The sequence below is a fragment of the Melanotaenia boesemani genome, chromosome 7, assembly GCF_017639745.1.
Source record: "Melanotaenia boesemani isolate fMelBoe1 chromosome 7, fMelBoe1.pri, whole genome shotgun sequence".
NCBI classification, from domain to species: domain Eukaryota; kingdom Metazoa; phylum Chordata; class Actinopteri; order Atheriniformes; family Melanotaeniidae; genus Melanotaenia; species Melanotaenia boesemani.
In genome coordinates, this window is record NC_055688.1 from 10,438,139 (window position 1) to 10,455,364 (window position 17,226).

General features: G+C 37.5%; 1 protein-coding gene across 3 annotated transcripts in view; it reads left to right on the forward strand.

Moving 5' to 3' along the window:
* pde6a (phosphodiesterase 6A, cGMP-specific, rod, alpha) overlaps positions 1 to 16,254 on the forward strand; it is a 36,602-nt gene extending 20,348 nt beyond the window's left edge. For 2 of the 3 annotated variants that reach the window (XM_041990361.1, XM_041990362.1), the window contains exons 15-24: positions 31 to 138; positions 605 to 714; positions 2,362 to 2,449; positions 2,847 to 2,947; positions 4,860 to 4,967; positions 5,044 to 5,107; positions 8,016 to 8,090; positions 14,977 to 15,060; positions 15,215 to 15,383; positions 15,639 to 16,254. In XM_041990361.1, coding sequence (XP_041846295.1) covers positions 31 to 138; positions 605 to 714; positions 2,362 to 2,449; positions 2,847 to 2,947; positions 4,860 to 4,967; positions 5,044 to 5,107; positions 8,016 to 8,090; positions 14,977 to 15,060; positions 15,215 to 15,383; positions 15,639 to 15,682 — 951 coding nt within the window. In that variant the 3' untranslated portion in view covers positions 15,683 to 16,254. The remainder of the gene's footprint in view (positions 1 to 30; positions 139 to 604; positions 715 to 2,361; positions 2,450 to 2,846; positions 2,948 to 4,859; positions 4,968 to 5,043; positions 5,108 to 8,015; positions 8,091 to 14,976; positions 15,061 to 15,214; positions 15,384 to 15,638) is intronic. The other variant, XM_041990363.1, reaches the window with a different exon arrangement.
* The last annotated feature ends 972 nt before the right edge of the window (positions 16,255 to 17,226 follow it).

Here is a 17,226-nt window from a genome sequence, read left to right on the forward strand (position 1 = left end):
AACATTAAAGCATGAAATTTGTTCCTGCAGGTCTTGGTGAGGTTCATGTACTCTCTCAGTAAAGGATACAGGAAGATCACGTACCACAACTGGAGACATGGCTTCAACGTTGGACAGACCATGTTCACTCTCCTGATGGTCAGATAAACTAAATCACTCCATCTTCTTTCATTTCAAGTGCTCATCTGTCCCTCACCTCCTGTTCTCCTTTCTCCTCTCTGCCATACACCCGACTTCTCTTTTTTCTGATTCAAGGCGATTTCCTGTTTTCCTCCTCATTCACCTCTTGTATCATCCCCTTGTATGTATGTGTGATCATGCATGGTGGGAGTGTTTATCTGTGTTTAGAGGTGAGAGAAAAGAGAGAGGTAATGGAGTGAATCTGCAAATGAAGTGTGAGTTATTAATGAGACAACCGGTGAGCATGATTTTTGTTCACATGTATAAAGAACCCAATCAGCCTTTACAGATATTGTGTGTGAGGTGCTTCTTTGTATAAATGTGTTGCTGTGAATTAATGTCTTCATGACTTCCCATATAAACAACTGACCCCATTAATAACCTCTCCTCTCTCTGTGTCTGCTGTTTTCCGGATTCTTCTCAGACAGGTGATCTGAAGCGTTACTACACAGACCTGGAGTGTATGGCCATGGTGACTGCTGGCTTCTGTCATGATATTGACCACAGAGGGACCAACAACCTCTACCAGATGAAGTAAGCGCTCCAGTAAGGGAGGAGTGAAGAGCAATGAGATTATGATTTTACATACTAAAATGTGACTTTTTTTTTTTTTTTTTCATTTTTATAGGTAATATGTAAATTCAGCATGCTTTACCTATATATCATCGTAAATAAAAAATAAAAAAATATTAAATATTATAGATACCACAGCCGGTGTATCAATATAACAAGTTGTTCTTAACTAGAAAAACTAAAAGAAATTCACTCGTCCAAAAATGCATAGGAGGAAACAAAGCCTTTTCAAGTCCTAAGCTTTGGAAATCTGGATTACCCAGTTGTCCATCATCACCTAAATGCAGCATGCGTGAGAAGTTGCGAGGGCCTGAAAGGAGTCTCAAAACTCTATTTAGATATGCAAGCTGACCTGTGCATAAGTATTTAACAATTGGTGTGTACAGGAAGTTATGTAAACATAAATATATGAGCTCATCTGTGTCTGTGTGCAAGTGTGAAGTTATTTTAAGTGTTTGCATAAAATAACATATGACGCTGATATTTGTGTTGTGACATCAAAGCTGAATTTCTATACAGTGAGGAAAGGTATGAAATCAGCTTTTTAAATGTCTGAATAAGCATATTAAAAACAAGAGTTGTCAAAGTTTGTTTCTGCATAATCTAGCCCAAATTCCATAGATTTTCTTTTTTCTGTATAAAATCCTCTTAAATACCTTTTTTTAACAATGACAATTTGAGCAAGAGGTCAGGACAGTCTAAACAGTTCCCACTGCTTTTAAAGAATATAGTGACAACACCCACTTAGCTGTTTGTCTGCTATCACATCAGTTTTAAAGAAAAATTACTATTGCATGTATTTTTTTTAATTAAATGCAGCAGCAACATCTAAAATAACTACATATTTAATCTGTAACAGCAATACTGTTATGATTGGCTTTCGAGGACTACATAGAAGTATGTATAAGTACAATTTAAAAATGGAAAACACAAATCCTGTCAAGAATCCTGGAAATGAGAACATAAAAAGCAGATTACAGACACTTATTAACATATAATAATGACTAAATCACAAGCAGGTTGTTACAAAGCTGTATCAAGAAATTCTTTACATTTCTATACCCACTTAATCCCATTCTAAAGTCCTGGAGTCTTTTCCAGTTGTCATTAGATGAGAGGCGGGATACACCCTGGACAGGTCACATAAATCATCTCAGGACCAAAATAGAGACAGAGTCACACATGATCATGCTTATTATCAATTTAGAATCACTAATTAACCCAATGTGGTGTCCATCTAAAAATGCCATGTCATTAAATTCTAACCAGTAAAAATCTAAAACAACCCGATTTCTTTATAAGTTCCATTCATTAAAATTTGCAGACATCATACTTTTTAATTCTGTGACAGCCATCAGTCTTTCTGTCCTACGTACAGATGATGTGACATCAGCTCTTTGGGTGAAGGTAATGTCAGACATTGGGAACATCAGTTAGTTGATATTGAGCAGATACACCTCCAGCTGCTCCACTCCACCTGCTGATGGATGAGCTAATGAAAGCCACCATTAGCTGTGGCCACGCCAGGCCAGACCCACCCTGAGGTTCAACATGCATGATTTATCACAGTATAACCTCCCATCAGGCTGTGTGTGTGTGTGTTTCCAGGTCTGGTAATCCTCTAGCAAAGCTTCATGGCTCCTCCATCCTGGAGAGACACCATCTGGACTTTGGCAAGACTTTGCTAAGAGATGAGGTATGGTGGCCTTTCTGCATGCATTCAGAGCTAGGGCACACCTGGACACCTGTGTAATGTAAAGTAATGCAAAACAGCAGTTAAATAATGGTTTGTTGATTATATTTCCATCATTCCACAGTGTTTCACACAAGTGTTGGCTTGGAGCTTTGTAATGTTTAAAAAAAAAAAAAAAGCTTGATCTATGCTGAAAGCTTCACATTTTACTTTATATCACAATTTTTCATGTTTGTTTTGGTGTTTATAGAGAGAAAATGCATTAAATTCACTTAATTTGTAAAATTTCTAGAGTTTTTCTCATAGGTAAGTAATATGAATAGTATCCTGGATGTCTAAGTGTCTAGTATTCTGGTTTTATGCATCATCATTCTATTTTTGCCTTTCTCTTGTGTTTCAGGCATTGAACATTTATCAGAATCTGAACCGCCGTCAGCATGACCTCGTTATCCACCTCATGGACATCGCCATCATCGCCACTGATCTGGCTCTCTATTTCAAGTCAGTACAACAGAACAATTCCAAAGTAATATTTAGATTCAGCGGGCTTGAAATAATTGCATCTATCAGTCTTCCCAGTGCTAATAAGGCATATAAAACTCATTTCTGTGTTCTTCGATGAAGATAAAAATAACATAATTTTAATAACATATTTCACATTTAATAAATTAATTAAAACTTTCCTATTTGTCAAAGAACAGAAAATCTGTTTTACATCTTATGTCAAGTTGTAGTAAATACTAGTTAATACAAAAACAAAGGCCATATCTATCTATCTATCTATCTATCTATCTATCTATCTATCTATCTATCTATCTATCTATCTATCTATCTATCTATCTATCTATCTATCTATCTATCTATCTATCTATCTATCTATCTATCTATCTATCTATCTATCTGTCTGTCTGTCTGTCTGTCTGTCTGTCTGTCTGTCTGTCTGTCTGTCTGTCTGTCTGTCTGTCTGTCTGTCTGTCTGTCTGTCTATCTATCTGTCTATCTATCTGTCTGTCTGTCTGTCTGTCTGTCTGTCTTATTAGAGGCATTGTAATTAATTAATCTCAATCTTATTTTGATTGCATAATAGTTGCTTCAAAAAGCACAATGTTTTAATTTATTTGAATTTTAGTGCACGACTGAATCAAATAATAGACACAGACATTATTATTGTAAACTCAAGCTTCAGTATTGCCTGGAAAAATGCATTAAATTGCATTTTAATTGCACCCAAAACAGCAGAAAAAGAAATAGAAAATGTCCCTGGCCAAAAATTAACAGACCTAAAGTTAAATTGCCATTTATTTAACTAACAAATACACCTGTTTTCTAATTAAGAGTGTACAACATCTTACAGTAGGCTACTTTTAACTTTTTAAATGTTTTCCTTCACACTCTTCATTAACAGGCATCAAAAGAGATCAGCCAGAGTAGGGCTGGGCGATATGAACCAAATATTATGTCTCGATATTTTTTACCTGAATCACGTTATACGATATATATCTTGATATATATATATATATATTGGTCAAGTAACCAAAGAGACAGCTCTAATTTACAGCCTTCAGTGCTAAATAAACTTTTATTAAGGACTGGCAGCAATTGTGCATTGAAACAGTTTACTGAAATTAAAGTGTTAAATTAAATGCTCCTAAAACAAAAGGAATGAAAAAAACTTTTCAATGACCATAACAAAAATACAGCTGTGCAAAATGCAAAAGAAAATATTGTTTTAACTCAAAATAAGCTATCTCAATATAAACAATATTCCCTCCTTCTATATTTTGTCTGATAAAGTTTTGATATATTTGAAAATCTCGATATATTGCCCAGCCCTAAGCCAGAGGCAGCTTTGAGTGGTCATGGAGCAGAGATGAACATCTGCTCTGGAGCTGGGACTGATGCAGCACAAGGACTGAGGCTGTTGAGTGCTTTTGGAAGGGGGAGGGGCCTATGGCGGTACCGCGGCTAATTGAGAAGAGTAAACACATGCTTTCATGTCAGTCTCCTAAAGTCTCCAATATAACCAGAAAAGATTTTTTCATGTTTCATGCGGAATGGTCATTTTCATTCTGAATACGGTGTTTACAAGGTCATTTTAAAGAAGATTTAATATTCTGAATTGAAGGGGAATTAAAACTCTCATAGCCAAAGTCTCTACATTTGTCTTTATTCACTATGTTGAAATAGAATCGCTATAGGATTCTAAAAACTTGCTAAACATAAAGGTCAAGCTCTGACATGTGCATTGTGGTAATACTGTGGTGCAATGGAAATCCTGCATTGGCAAACTTTCTGTGTTGTTTGGGATGCAAACTGTGTTAATTTTTTTTTTTTTAAATGAATCATAATTAACACATTAAAGACCTTCCGATTTAAATCAAACAGAGCAGTTTCAGTGTTTATTACATTGCAGGAAGAGGACAATGTTTCAGAAGATTGTGGACCAGTCCAAGACCTATGAGAGCTGGAACGACTGGACCAAATACATGATGCTGGAGACCACTCGCAAAGAAATTGTCATGTAAGCAAATATAACAAATATTGATAAATGTCAATATGGATAAGCAGACACACTAATTCAATCGTGTTGTTTTTAGGGCCATGATGATGACTGCTTGTGATCTTTCTGCCATCGCCAAACCATGGGAGATCCAGAGCAAGGTAGGCCCATGTAACATCTTTTTACATGGTGCTTTTCATACTTAAAGGTAGTAGTAAGAAAGAAGTGGCGCTCTAGCCTTAGTAACATCTGTCTGTTCTCAGTAATAACACGCCCAGGCTCAGGAGGGGCGATGTGAGAGGGGGACCAAAGATAAAGTAGACAGACAGTGACATCCTGTCAGCACTGCCATTTTTCCCTGCAGAGGCTCCTGACGGCCTCATGCATCAAAAGCAACCTGCTGCTTTTCATTCTCCTCATCACCTGGCAGGCTCAGCACTTTATTTAAGTCAAGTGTGTAATATACACATTACCATCTAGCCTGCGAGTATTGCCACATCAACATGAATGGCAAGCATAGCTGGCTGCTTGACAGCCAGCGCTCATTGGTCTTTTTTAATTTATTTTTTACCTTTATCTGCAATTTCCTGAGAACATATGCTTCAAATCCATATCTGCACACACTCAGACTGAAGAGTTATTACCTTCGTAATAAATTTATTTGTATTTTTTGAGTCAGTGCAGACATAAAGATAATTTTATGTATATATAAAGAAAAGAAATTGGCAAATAAATCTGAAGAACTGTAGGCTAGATAAAAGCATGTTTTGGTGAATTGTGAATTACAAAATGTCTCAAATTGGATAAGCTTTAACATCTCTTGATCAATATAACACAAACTGAAAAGGTTCCACTACTGATCTAGAGAATGCGGTGAACTCATGGCTGAAAGTTGTCACTAAGTCTATACTGTAATGGGCCATCTGCTAGCCAACTCCTTCCCGACTAGTTGGGGGTAACTAAAATGGCAAATATCAGCGTTTTGCTCTGAACTAAGCTTGAATCTCGCTTGAGCTGGTAGTAGCTGAGTGTCTAGTTTAAAAACAAAGCAGCAATCATCTGTGCAGTGCAGTTCAATACACTAGAATAAAACTAACTCATGTTTAAAGCTGTGAAGTAATTTGTCATTTTTTTAGAACATGATAAACCAGCAAAGATACAGTCTGGTAAACTGAAGTGGAATTAAGCTGCTAGCTACCTGGCTAAAAGAAAAACAACAGCAACTAGCATCAATTAGCCACCCCAAATAGCTCAAATCTTTTTGTAGCTTATGTAGCTTTTTTATTTAAAAATTGAAACACATGAGCTAAAATGAACAGGATAAAATTGTACTTTAAAAACAAAGATAAAATTCCTACAGAGCCTCAGTAAAGCCTTGTGACAAATGCACAAAATACATGAGTGCAAACAGCTGCACTTTCCCCTGCGGCACTGTGTGTGTGTGAGAGAGTGTTCACATATTTACTGATTTGCATTCTAATTTTGAGTACATGAACATGCTTCTAGAGAAAATTGAGTCTTGTTACAAGTGTTGACATAAAGGTTGTCTATCAAAGAAACCAGAAGTGCAAGACCTCTACATTCCCAGCCCTAAAGACGTGGAATATAAAGCTTGCTCTAAGATTGGCTTGTTTACCTACAAACTGATTCAAAGAGGTTGTTTGCAAGAGAATGCAAACAAAAATGTTTAAGATTGCCAAAGAGCACGTAATTTCAACCAGAATGGTTGAAATTACGGAAATTAAGGTTATTCTCTCATACAGCACTCTGTAGTTTTTTAAAGATTAGCATGTTTAGACAGTCACAAACAGCTGACATCCCTAGTCAGAGTTTTGCAAAGCACTTAAAAAAGGAACACCAGAAAAAAATGGATAATTTTGTTTAGCACTTTTTGTTGTTTCTTACCGTCCAAATCAGCTTGCCCTTATAATTTTCAGATTCAACCCCATTACATTTTCCTTATCACAAGACTTGTATTACTCAGTGGTACACGACATCAGACAATAATTACTTTGCTGACTCTCAGCTACATTTTGAAAGTAATCCATAAATCCACTTTATCATGTCAAACATTAGTCAACAGATCAGCTGATGTTATAAAAATAACTTTATCTGATTAGCTAAAAAAGAAAACAAGTTTCATATGCTTTTGGGTTTCTCGTCTTTTCATTTATGCAATAGAAATTTTCAAGGTTTTTCATTTCACCCTTTTCTGCACCTGGTGAGTCAGCTGTGAATCCCACACATACTGTCAGGATAAGCATCTACAGTATCTGATGACCCCTTCCTCCTGCAACTTGTGCTCCAAAATAGCTTGATGACTAACTCTCCCCCTAAAGGTCAACTCTTCACTGTAGCTGTTGCATGAAAACCTCCAGTCTGATGATAATGAGCAGAGACATGTAAGAATAGAAAAGCAGAACTTATTTTAGCCACTGACTGTTAACTTGAAAAGAACATCTATTACTGTGTAACTTGATAAAACCATTATTTACCTGCATTAGAAATCTCTCTCAGATTTTCCCTGATGATAGACAGCCCTGTCTAAGATGTTGTGTGAAGACAAAAAGCCTTAGCCGCTCTGCTCTGAGAAAGATATTCCGCTGACATTTTAATAGGTGATATTTTATACTTTTCATCCAGTTCTGCTTCCCACGCAGAATCTGTGTACAGGCTCCACCAGCCTTGTGGCAATTGTTCCCTGAAAACTGGCTTGATGACTAACACTTTCAAAAAATGAGCTTTCTATTCTGAATACAAAATGTACATGTTATTCATCAGATCTCATTTTAGGTTTGGGGGGGGGGGGGGGGGGGGTGGATTTTCGTCTCATCAAGACACAAAAGCTGAAACTGCCTCATGATGTGGGAACACCATTTTCATTTATGGGACATCAAAAAGACTTTATTGGATAATTTTTACTATAAATAGAAGGAATTTGTTTTGCTTCAAATCAGCACGGTGGAAATTCAGATTTGTATAGTCTCATGTGGTGTAATAAAACACTGTACATCACATGAACCAAAGTCTGACATGTATTAAAATCTGAAATCTTGACTAATCCTTTAGGTGGCGCTGTCTGTGGCTGCAGAGTTCTGGGAGCAGGGAGACCTGGAGAGGACAGTCCTGGAGCAGCAACCTATTGTAAGAACTCTAAATGCTTCAGAGAAAGGGTGCTTTTCTCATTAAATTGACATAAAGGTTCATTTTAACCAACAGCACTCAAACATTAACTATTTGTTTTTTTAAGAAGCTTAAATGGTGTTAGTGCTGATTCTTTTGCTTTTCCACTGAGATTTAAAATGGCACTACTGAACTTTGGCAGATTTTCACACTTTGGTGCCCCCTAATGAAAGCTAACTTTGCATCCACCGTATCTCTTCTCTGAGCTCTCTATAACCAGTAAAAGTCAGTCTGATGTTGACTCTTGTATTATTTCTTGCTCTGCCCCTTTTTCTTTTTCTTTTCCTCAATTCTGCCACTAAGTCCTGTTTTCTATACTGAATCCGCTATAATGGACATTCAAAACAGCTACTGTGTTGATATCATTGACTGTATATAAACGATGGACGGAGCCTCCGTGACGTCACCTGTAGGTTTCTGAAGAGCTGAATTGAAGCTCATTGGGCGGTTCCCACCATCGCCATCTTGACAGTGTCACCCGTGTTGTCATTCCCGGAAAATCCAAAAATGGGCAAAGAGGTGGAGCTGAGAGGGGTACTTTGAAGGTGGGGGTGGATGATTGACACCCATCAAACTTTGAGCTCAAACTGTAGCTAAGCGCTAACTGAGCCAACTTTGATCTAACGTGAGCTAACCATCTAACAAGAGTAGGTGGGATAAAGATAAGGCACACTGTTAGCCTGCTAAAAACTGCGTTTGTGATACACTCTCCCTTCTTGCTGCGGATATTGGATAACTGTCAATCAAAAGGACACGCCTTGCCTTGCCTAATTATGCCGAATTTCGAGATTGAATAACATCTAAACAGATGAGTTAGAAAAAAAATTCATCCCTTTACAGTTGTCATGAAGGTAAACTTGACATATTAATCATAAAATGGTTTTTGGTACCAGGCTTTAAACATGTTTATTTCTGCTGTGAAGTTGGTCTTAAAATTAGAGTCTATGGGTATTGACTCTGTTTTGGAGCCAACCCCTAGTGGATGAGAGGTGAACTTCAATTTTTTGCACTTCCACACTGGCTTCACATTTTTGTCATCGGAGGTTGCTGCCTGGTTGATATACAGTTGCTGCTGTGTGATGCGGTGCCGTAAAGTACAGCACAGCTGTCACATGATGCTCCGGGCTGGAACACAAAGTTGTGATGTACGGTTTCTCAGCTTTGGGATACAGCAGGACAGCGACGCTTCCCGATATGTAAATAATAATTGTCAAAAGTACCATCAGAGTTTTAAGGTTGGAAATGTATGTGTAGGTTAATGTTGGCAAATTAAGTCTGCTGAAGTGTGTTGCTCCTTCCCAATATTCCTAGCTAGAGTGTTGGCCCTAGCTTGCTGATAAGATTGGCCTACAGACAGTTAACCAGTTATCCAATAACTCAAACTATGTTCATGTTGCACACTTCTATGGGTTGTTGATGATTTTAATTTTATTTGAACCTCAGACCATAACCACCGCAAAGCAGGTTCATGTTTTGTTGCTGTTGCCTCTGTCTGTTCTGAAGGAGCTACTACAGTACAGGGCTGATCTGATCAGCCTACAAACACAAAAATATACCTTAGTTCCATTAATTTAAAATCTTTTCATGTTGCACATTTTTATTGAGATTTAGGATAACTTTAATTGCAGTGATTTTTAGCTGCTTATCAACCAGATCTATCTCTTCTCGTTTATTTTTATGGAAACTTACTAAACTCCTGCAGCTTGAGGTGTTTTCCATCTCCCCAGCTGATTGAATTAGGTATTAATGACTGAGTTTTAGAGTGGTAGAAATGAAACATTGGGGGTCCCCGACTAATCAGGACTGTTCAGAGCTGCAATCACCCTGAGCAAGGTTCAGGGTGGTCTCAAAAATATTGCAACCTTTCCAGAGCTCATATTAGTCCCAGGTTTCTGCATTCAAAACAGTGGGAATGCATAAACTGTTTTCTCATGTCCTCTCTCCTCCTGCAACTCTGAATTCTTTCTCCAACAACCATCTTTAAGAATTTTTGCATTTCTTAAATGTGCATTGATTTGCATAGGCAGAACAGACTAAGATCTAAAATATGAGGCTTCACAAATGGAATTTATGTAGCTGAAAGGATCTTTTATCATTAAGTGATTTTAACAGATTGAGCAGCAAGTTAATTACCAAAAGTGTAGTTAGTACTAAAATATAATTCTATATACAGTATAACCGTTGTCATATTCCCAGCATTTCTTCAGCCTTTGGTTTGACATTTTTACACATTAAAGCATGAAGTGCCCAGGTGTATTAATGATTACTGTGTTCCACTTGGTGGATGTCCTGCTGTTTTGCATGCTGGCTCATAGTCATGGTTTACTGCACCAGTAAAGGGAACTAATCAGTTAATGTGCTTTTCCTGCAGTGAAAAGTCAAAACTTATTGCAAAAAAAAAAAAAAAAAAAAGTTCAAGGGGTGCACAACAAACCAAGGCTTGCTTATAGAATGGTAGGTAGGTTTCAGTCTTATTAGGGTAAATTATGCCAAACACCTAACCTGCTCCTGGGACTTTGGGAGTAAATCATGTGAAACAGCTACTGTTTCTCATTTTGCCCTCACAGATACTCTACTGATGCAGATCATCAGCTGACGGATGAAGTTATACATGCAAACATGGTGAAGGGTCCACACTTATGTGGAGCTTTATTATTCTCTTTTTTTTTCTCTCTTTCTCTGAACAATCACATTTATTAGTATATTGGGGTGATGTGACTATTAGAACTTCCATTTTAAAACACCAAGCTGACCCTCATTCTGAGGAAATAAGTATTTTGCTTGTGAATAAAATGCAGTTATTCAGCAGGTTGTTGGTTTAAAGTACGAGATCTCCAGTAATGTGCACCTGTCACATTGTTAATCTTCCACTGTCAGACAAACAACTGGAACTGATGATGTAGGTTTAGTGTTTCTTTTTATCTGATGTAGCAAACAGAGCTTACCACCAGAAACCATGGGGGCAGTGTTTTTTATTTTTATCTCATGCACAATAAAGCTGACATGCGACCAGCGAAAGGAACAAAGAAGAAGCTGTGATGTATTTAATGGCTGCGCTGCTCTCTAACGGATGTGGTGTCCAACAAGCATGCTGATGTAGAGGATGCAACGGAATGTGTGGGCAGTGACGTTTGACCATGTTTCACACAGATGCTCCTATTTACCTACATAAAGGGAGCAAGAATAAGCCTTAAGTTTTTGTAAGTTTTTGGGGAACAGTCTTGTTTCATCTTTGTTGTTTTGTTGTAAAGTGTTTATTTAGATGAACCCAGTAATCTCGGTTACATCTTTAAAATTCATCCCAGTATTAAAATAAAATAATTTAAGTAATGATTATTTATGTTACATGCATGTGTTATAGACATAAAGGAGCTCACCCATTATCTTGTGGCTACATTTTACACACAATAAAATGTGACCACGAGTTGATCATCTTATTCCCCCGTATTACTAAATTGTGGCTGTGTATTAATGATATTTGATTATATTTTCCATTGACGTCACCAGAGAAGCTGTGAAATCTGATAATTAGTGTTTGACTGGACGTATGAATAGCCCGTCATAAATTTGTTTTTTAGAGTAACACATTGAGCTCTTGTTTTTCCTTTTCAATTGGCAGCTTATAAGTTTTGTTGAAAGAACTAGATGTTGCCGTCCCCACAGTTTGCACCATTCTTGCCTGAGGGCTGATATAAAGCTTCACCGTTGGGACACATTGTCAAGTGTGTAACTCAGCATCATGGGGTGTTTTGGCCATTTGTCACAGTACACCCTCTGCTGAGGCAGACCCATCACAGCTTGATCAAGCCTAGGTGTGTGTCAACTGTTGTTTGAGTGTCGAACAACAGTCGAACAACAGTCACGGCCAGGTGGTGTCACTCTGCTTCAGCCACAACCAATGGCTCGTTCTCTTGGCAGAGTTGGGCAGCTCTTTAATGGCTTGTCTGTAAGCCTGTCACCTGACTCCAACCTCCCTAAAGAGCTTTATTGTTGTGATAGCTACGAAGCCCCCTACACCCCACCTCCTTATCTAGCACACCCTTATCTTTCAGCCTCTGGAATGCTGTTTGTAGTTTTGTGGGTAATCAGATTTATAACTTTTGAATCTTCATGGTTAGATCAAATATATTTTTGGAAAATGGGAACATTGCCTTGTATTTAAACTAATGCCGTAATTCTGAAGTCCTCAAGGGGATGTTCATCTTTAAAACTGATCATTTTTGCCTTTTTTTTCTCAGTGAAAGTAGGAGAAGGAAGAGTTTATGGGAGGACTCGGGGAGAACAAGCCTCTTCTTTGAGTTTTAGGAAGTCGAGTTGAAAGAAACAAGAGACAGAAATGCAGTTAGAAGACAAAAAAATGAAAAGAGATTAAATTCCCTATGGAGGCAGTGTTGAGCAGCGTAGAAGCCATTATGTGGAGCAGTGATTCAGAAAGCTCGGTCACTGTGGCCTTGACCCAGCCGACCATACCCTCTCTGGTTCTCCTCGTCTTGCTCCGTCTCATTCCCTCGTGTCCCTGAGACACTCGGAATGAGAGAAGCACCATCCTACACTCTTTAACCTCTCAGTCCTCTGGATTTAATAGCATCTGTCAGCAGGGAAAACTTTTCATTTTGATCAGTTTGTATTTTTGCAGCAGTGGATTCTGTGACTCACGACAGTCTAACAGGAGTTTGCAGAGGCAAATTCATGCAGTTTTATCAGGAAATGTAGGTGTGCAATTTTACCAGTAATTATGGTCAGCAGGATCTTTTCACAGGATTTCACAGTTCAGCGTGCTATTCACATCTTTTATGAACAGTTTGTATGTGGCTGCTAATGTGAGGCTATTGTAGCTACATAGTTCATTCAACTTATTGATTTGATTTGACAACCTAAGGATGGAGACCTACTTCTAGCATTCAGAATCCTTTCATCTGGACCCTAAACCCAGAATCTATTTTGGTTTCTTTTGTACAGACAGAATGAATCTAGTTTAACATTCAGTAAATGTCTAAATGTCTAAAACAAAGTTTGCTGAACTGGCACAGCACACTGCAGACATTGCTTTTCATTCAGCTGAAGAAAACTGTCACAGATAGAAATTTACTGCAGTGTTTAAAGACTCTGCAGTCAGTTTTCTTCTTACATCTGTCAATGCAGCAAATGAATTGAAAAGTTAAACAGACTGAAAAATTTGATATTCACATCAACCTATATAGAAAATCCATGTTCCCCCACAGCTTTCAGACACAAAGTACATGGTGGTTGGATTAGTGATAGGGAAAAGCATTAACACGTAAATACAACAGGGAAAATTATTATTAGGGGATGGAGGTAAGAAGCAAAGATATCTTGGTTGCCACTCTTTCATTAATCCAGCATCTAAAATGTTTTGAAGAAAATACAGAGAAAAGTTAAATTGCTGCCAGGAAGTGCAATAATCAGCTGGCCTGCTGACACCTAATAAGTGTCATCATATACTGTATTAAAGCAGGCTCTTCAACTAGTGGAGAACATCTGTGGTTTTACATTTAGGATATCTTGGGGGAAAGAAACAGAGACAGAAATCTTCAGGGCTAGTTGCCATTTTGCATCAAAATGGAACCAGTACAGGTCTACTTCAATACATCACTTTACAACCGGCTGGTCCTTGAGGGCCACTGCCCTGCAGGTTTAAGTTAATTAAAATCAAGTAGAACTCCTAAACACCTCATTTTCAGGCTCTAAAAAAAAGCCTGTTAATGAGTCGTTCTTCAGAACAAGACTTGGGAAGGATGGCCATCTACTTCCACTATTTGGAGGTGGAGAGGACAAGAAAAATTACTGTTGGACTCATTTCTTTCCCACCAAATAGTTGTCTTAATATAATCAGTCCAGTTTAGAAAAGCATTTTTTTTTGTCCATTAAATAAATTGGACTAAATTCCAAACTGTCTCTGGATTTTAGACATGTCTGTCACAACATTTTAGTTCATTTGTTTGATCATCCTAATTCTTCACCCATCTCCCAACATTAGTGTTCTGTGCTTTGGCCAAGAAAAGAGTTGGTGCTAATCCAGTACCAGTTTTTGGAGTTTTGACCATCAAAGCAGAAAGTAGTGGTTCTAAATCAGGCCTTGGTCAGAGCAAGCCCAGAAACCACTTTGGAAAGAAAAGCAGCTTCCAAAGAACATAGCTTACGACCATGAGCAAATCAGGTTCTCATTGCAGAGCTTTGAAGATTGAAGTCTTTGTCTTTAAGTAGTACTATGTAACTTTCTGAGCTTAAGAATATGCGTTGCTGATGAGTTTTGATGGCACAGTGACATATATATATATATATATATATATATATATATATATATATATATTCCTGGATCAATTATTGTCCTACAGTGCCCCAAGGCTCACACCAACCACACCATGCCACATGTCAGCTAGATTTCAACACACAGGCTGTTCTGAACCTGCACTGTTGCTGATTCAGCAAAGAAACCCAAGATATTATTAGAGGAAGTGGCAGAACATGAGAAAAGACAAGAATCAACATCTGACTGAGCTGGAGAGAGCTCGGAGAAGAGACAGGATGCAAGACGGGTGCTGAATTAGCTGTCGTTAGGGGACGTCTCAGAAAAAAATAAATTTCTGCCAATGTTCAGAAGTATGACTTTGATATTCTGAGAGGTTGAAAAAATAAAAAGTCCATGACTGTCTCAACTTGATTGGATGAAGGTATTACTTTTGTAAAGAAAATGGAAGACTCAAGTCTTCCATGAAGTGGCAGAATAACCCTGTTTTGGTTTTTTTGTTTTTTTTATAGTCAGATTTCACAGTATGTGAAATTACAGTATTCAGGTCAGTGATGAGTTTACTTCTCTCTTCTTCAGCCCATGATGGACAGAAACAAAGCCGATGAGCTGCCAAAGCTGCAGTGTGGTTTCATCGACTTCGTCTGCGCTTTTGTGTACAAGGTGAGACATCAAACCACTCAAACAGTTGATTCCTTTAAGTTTACCAACCATAGTAGCAGACTGCTTTTAGTTCAAGAAGAATTTCAAAACTTTCCCATCTGTTATATGATTAAACGTTAACAGTTTGGATCTAACAACACTGCATTAATCTCAGGAGTTCAGTCGCTTCCATGTGGAGATCACCCCCATGCTAGACCGCCTGATGAACAACAGGAAGGAGTGGAATGCCCTGAAGGAGCAGCACGATGCCAAAATAGCTGCTATTGAGGAAGCTAAGAAAGCCAAGGAGGAGGCAGCTCAGCAAGCTGCCGCTGCTAAACAAGGTAAGATACTTTCAGATGAACACACACACACACACAAAGATGAATAAAACTGTTCATTTCTTCTTTTAAGGATATAATTACCATATAAATCTTAAATGCCCTATACTCTGGGTTCAAAGTACATTTGAGTTAAAATGTAATGCTTCAGCTGAAAAAGGAAACAAACTTTTGTGGTTTTATTGGTTTCATTTTAAAGAGTAACTATCTTTATCTTTCCTTCCGTTCTTCCTTTCCATCCTTCCTTCCTCCCTCCAGCAGCAGCAAGCGCTTCCCAGTCAAAGACTTGTATTCTCAGCTAGAGATCCTCCAATGATACCATCTCACTTGCTGCATGATTTTGGTCTTGCACTGGATCTTTACTATCCTTTGGTGGGATTTCTTTGAGGTCACTCTTCTTCTCATTGAGATGTCATTCATCAACTTATTTTCCCTTCTGCTTTCTTTCTATGCTGCTTCTTTCTGTGTGTGTGGTATTTTCTCATTGGCTGCGCAGAGCTTTGTGGTACATTCTGGTGTTAAAAATCACCAGCTTTTGATTCATCTACCAAAAAGCATTGCATACAGCCTATAACCCATTGTCTGAAAATCACACCTGTAAGCAAGATAATGGAATCGTAATGTAATACAGTTCAGTGCATGCCAGTTTGAATTGATTACAGTTCAGAGTTGACATTAAGTCAAACTAAGGCGGTTTTAGTTATTTGTTTTAGAGTTAATCACAGGGAATGGTTGCACAAGTTTTTAAAACAAATATCAATAATTGTTTAAAATATACACATCTTGCAGTATTTGCTGTGTCTATATGTTCTTTTATCTACAACAGTCAGAATAATCACCTTCTTCTGTAAATGCTGATTAAAAACTGCTTGTAAAATAGAAATATGCTTCAAGTATATATATATATATATATATATATATATATATATATATATATATATATATATATATATATATATATATAAAATCATTGGTTGTTACCAACAGTGTTTCAGCTTTGCAACATTAATCTTTCTGTACTCTGTACATTAAAATCTATTCTATGACTTTATATTGGTTGGAGCCTGTTTAATGTTGCATACCACCTTTCCCATATGTTGCGTCATGTTAAAGCTTTTAAGTACTGAAATATATATGCAATACAGTGTTTATTCACATTTGGAACCATAGCACTGCTTGTAGGTCTAAAGCCTAGTTAAGATTTATACCCTTTTTCACATTGTTAAACTTAGGTTTTATGTAGTACCTGTGATATTTGGTGTGTGGGTTAATCTGCTGTAGAAATTTGTGAAAAATATACCAAACTGCATGAGCTTATGATTTTTGTCAGCATGTTTCTTTATATTTTTGGTTCAATTTGACAGTCACTTCATATTAAATCCTGTATTGTAATAAAAGAGAACTAATTTTTGAATGAAAACAGTCTGGTAGCAAAATGTGGGAGATTTGTATTTTATGTTAATACTAATGAATGAATGAAATGAATGAAAAATACTTTATTAATCCCAAAGGGAAATTCAATATTGTAGTAGTAGTAATTTTTTTAGTAAATCAATCACAATAATTAATTAAGGGCTTTGTTCTTCAGCCTGATAGCTGCTGGAAGGAAGGATCTTCTGTATCTCTCTGTCTTGCATCGGACTTGAACAAGCCTCCCACTGAACACACTCTGTTGTTTCGTCACGGCGTTGTGTAGAGGGTGTGAAGGATCTTCCATTATCTTCGTCAGCTTGTACAGAATTCTTTTTTTGATGATCAACTCCAGCGGCTCCAGAGTTACTCCAAGCACAGAACCGGCTTTCTTGATCAGTTTGTTAATTCTTTTCAAGTCTCTGGTTCTGATGCC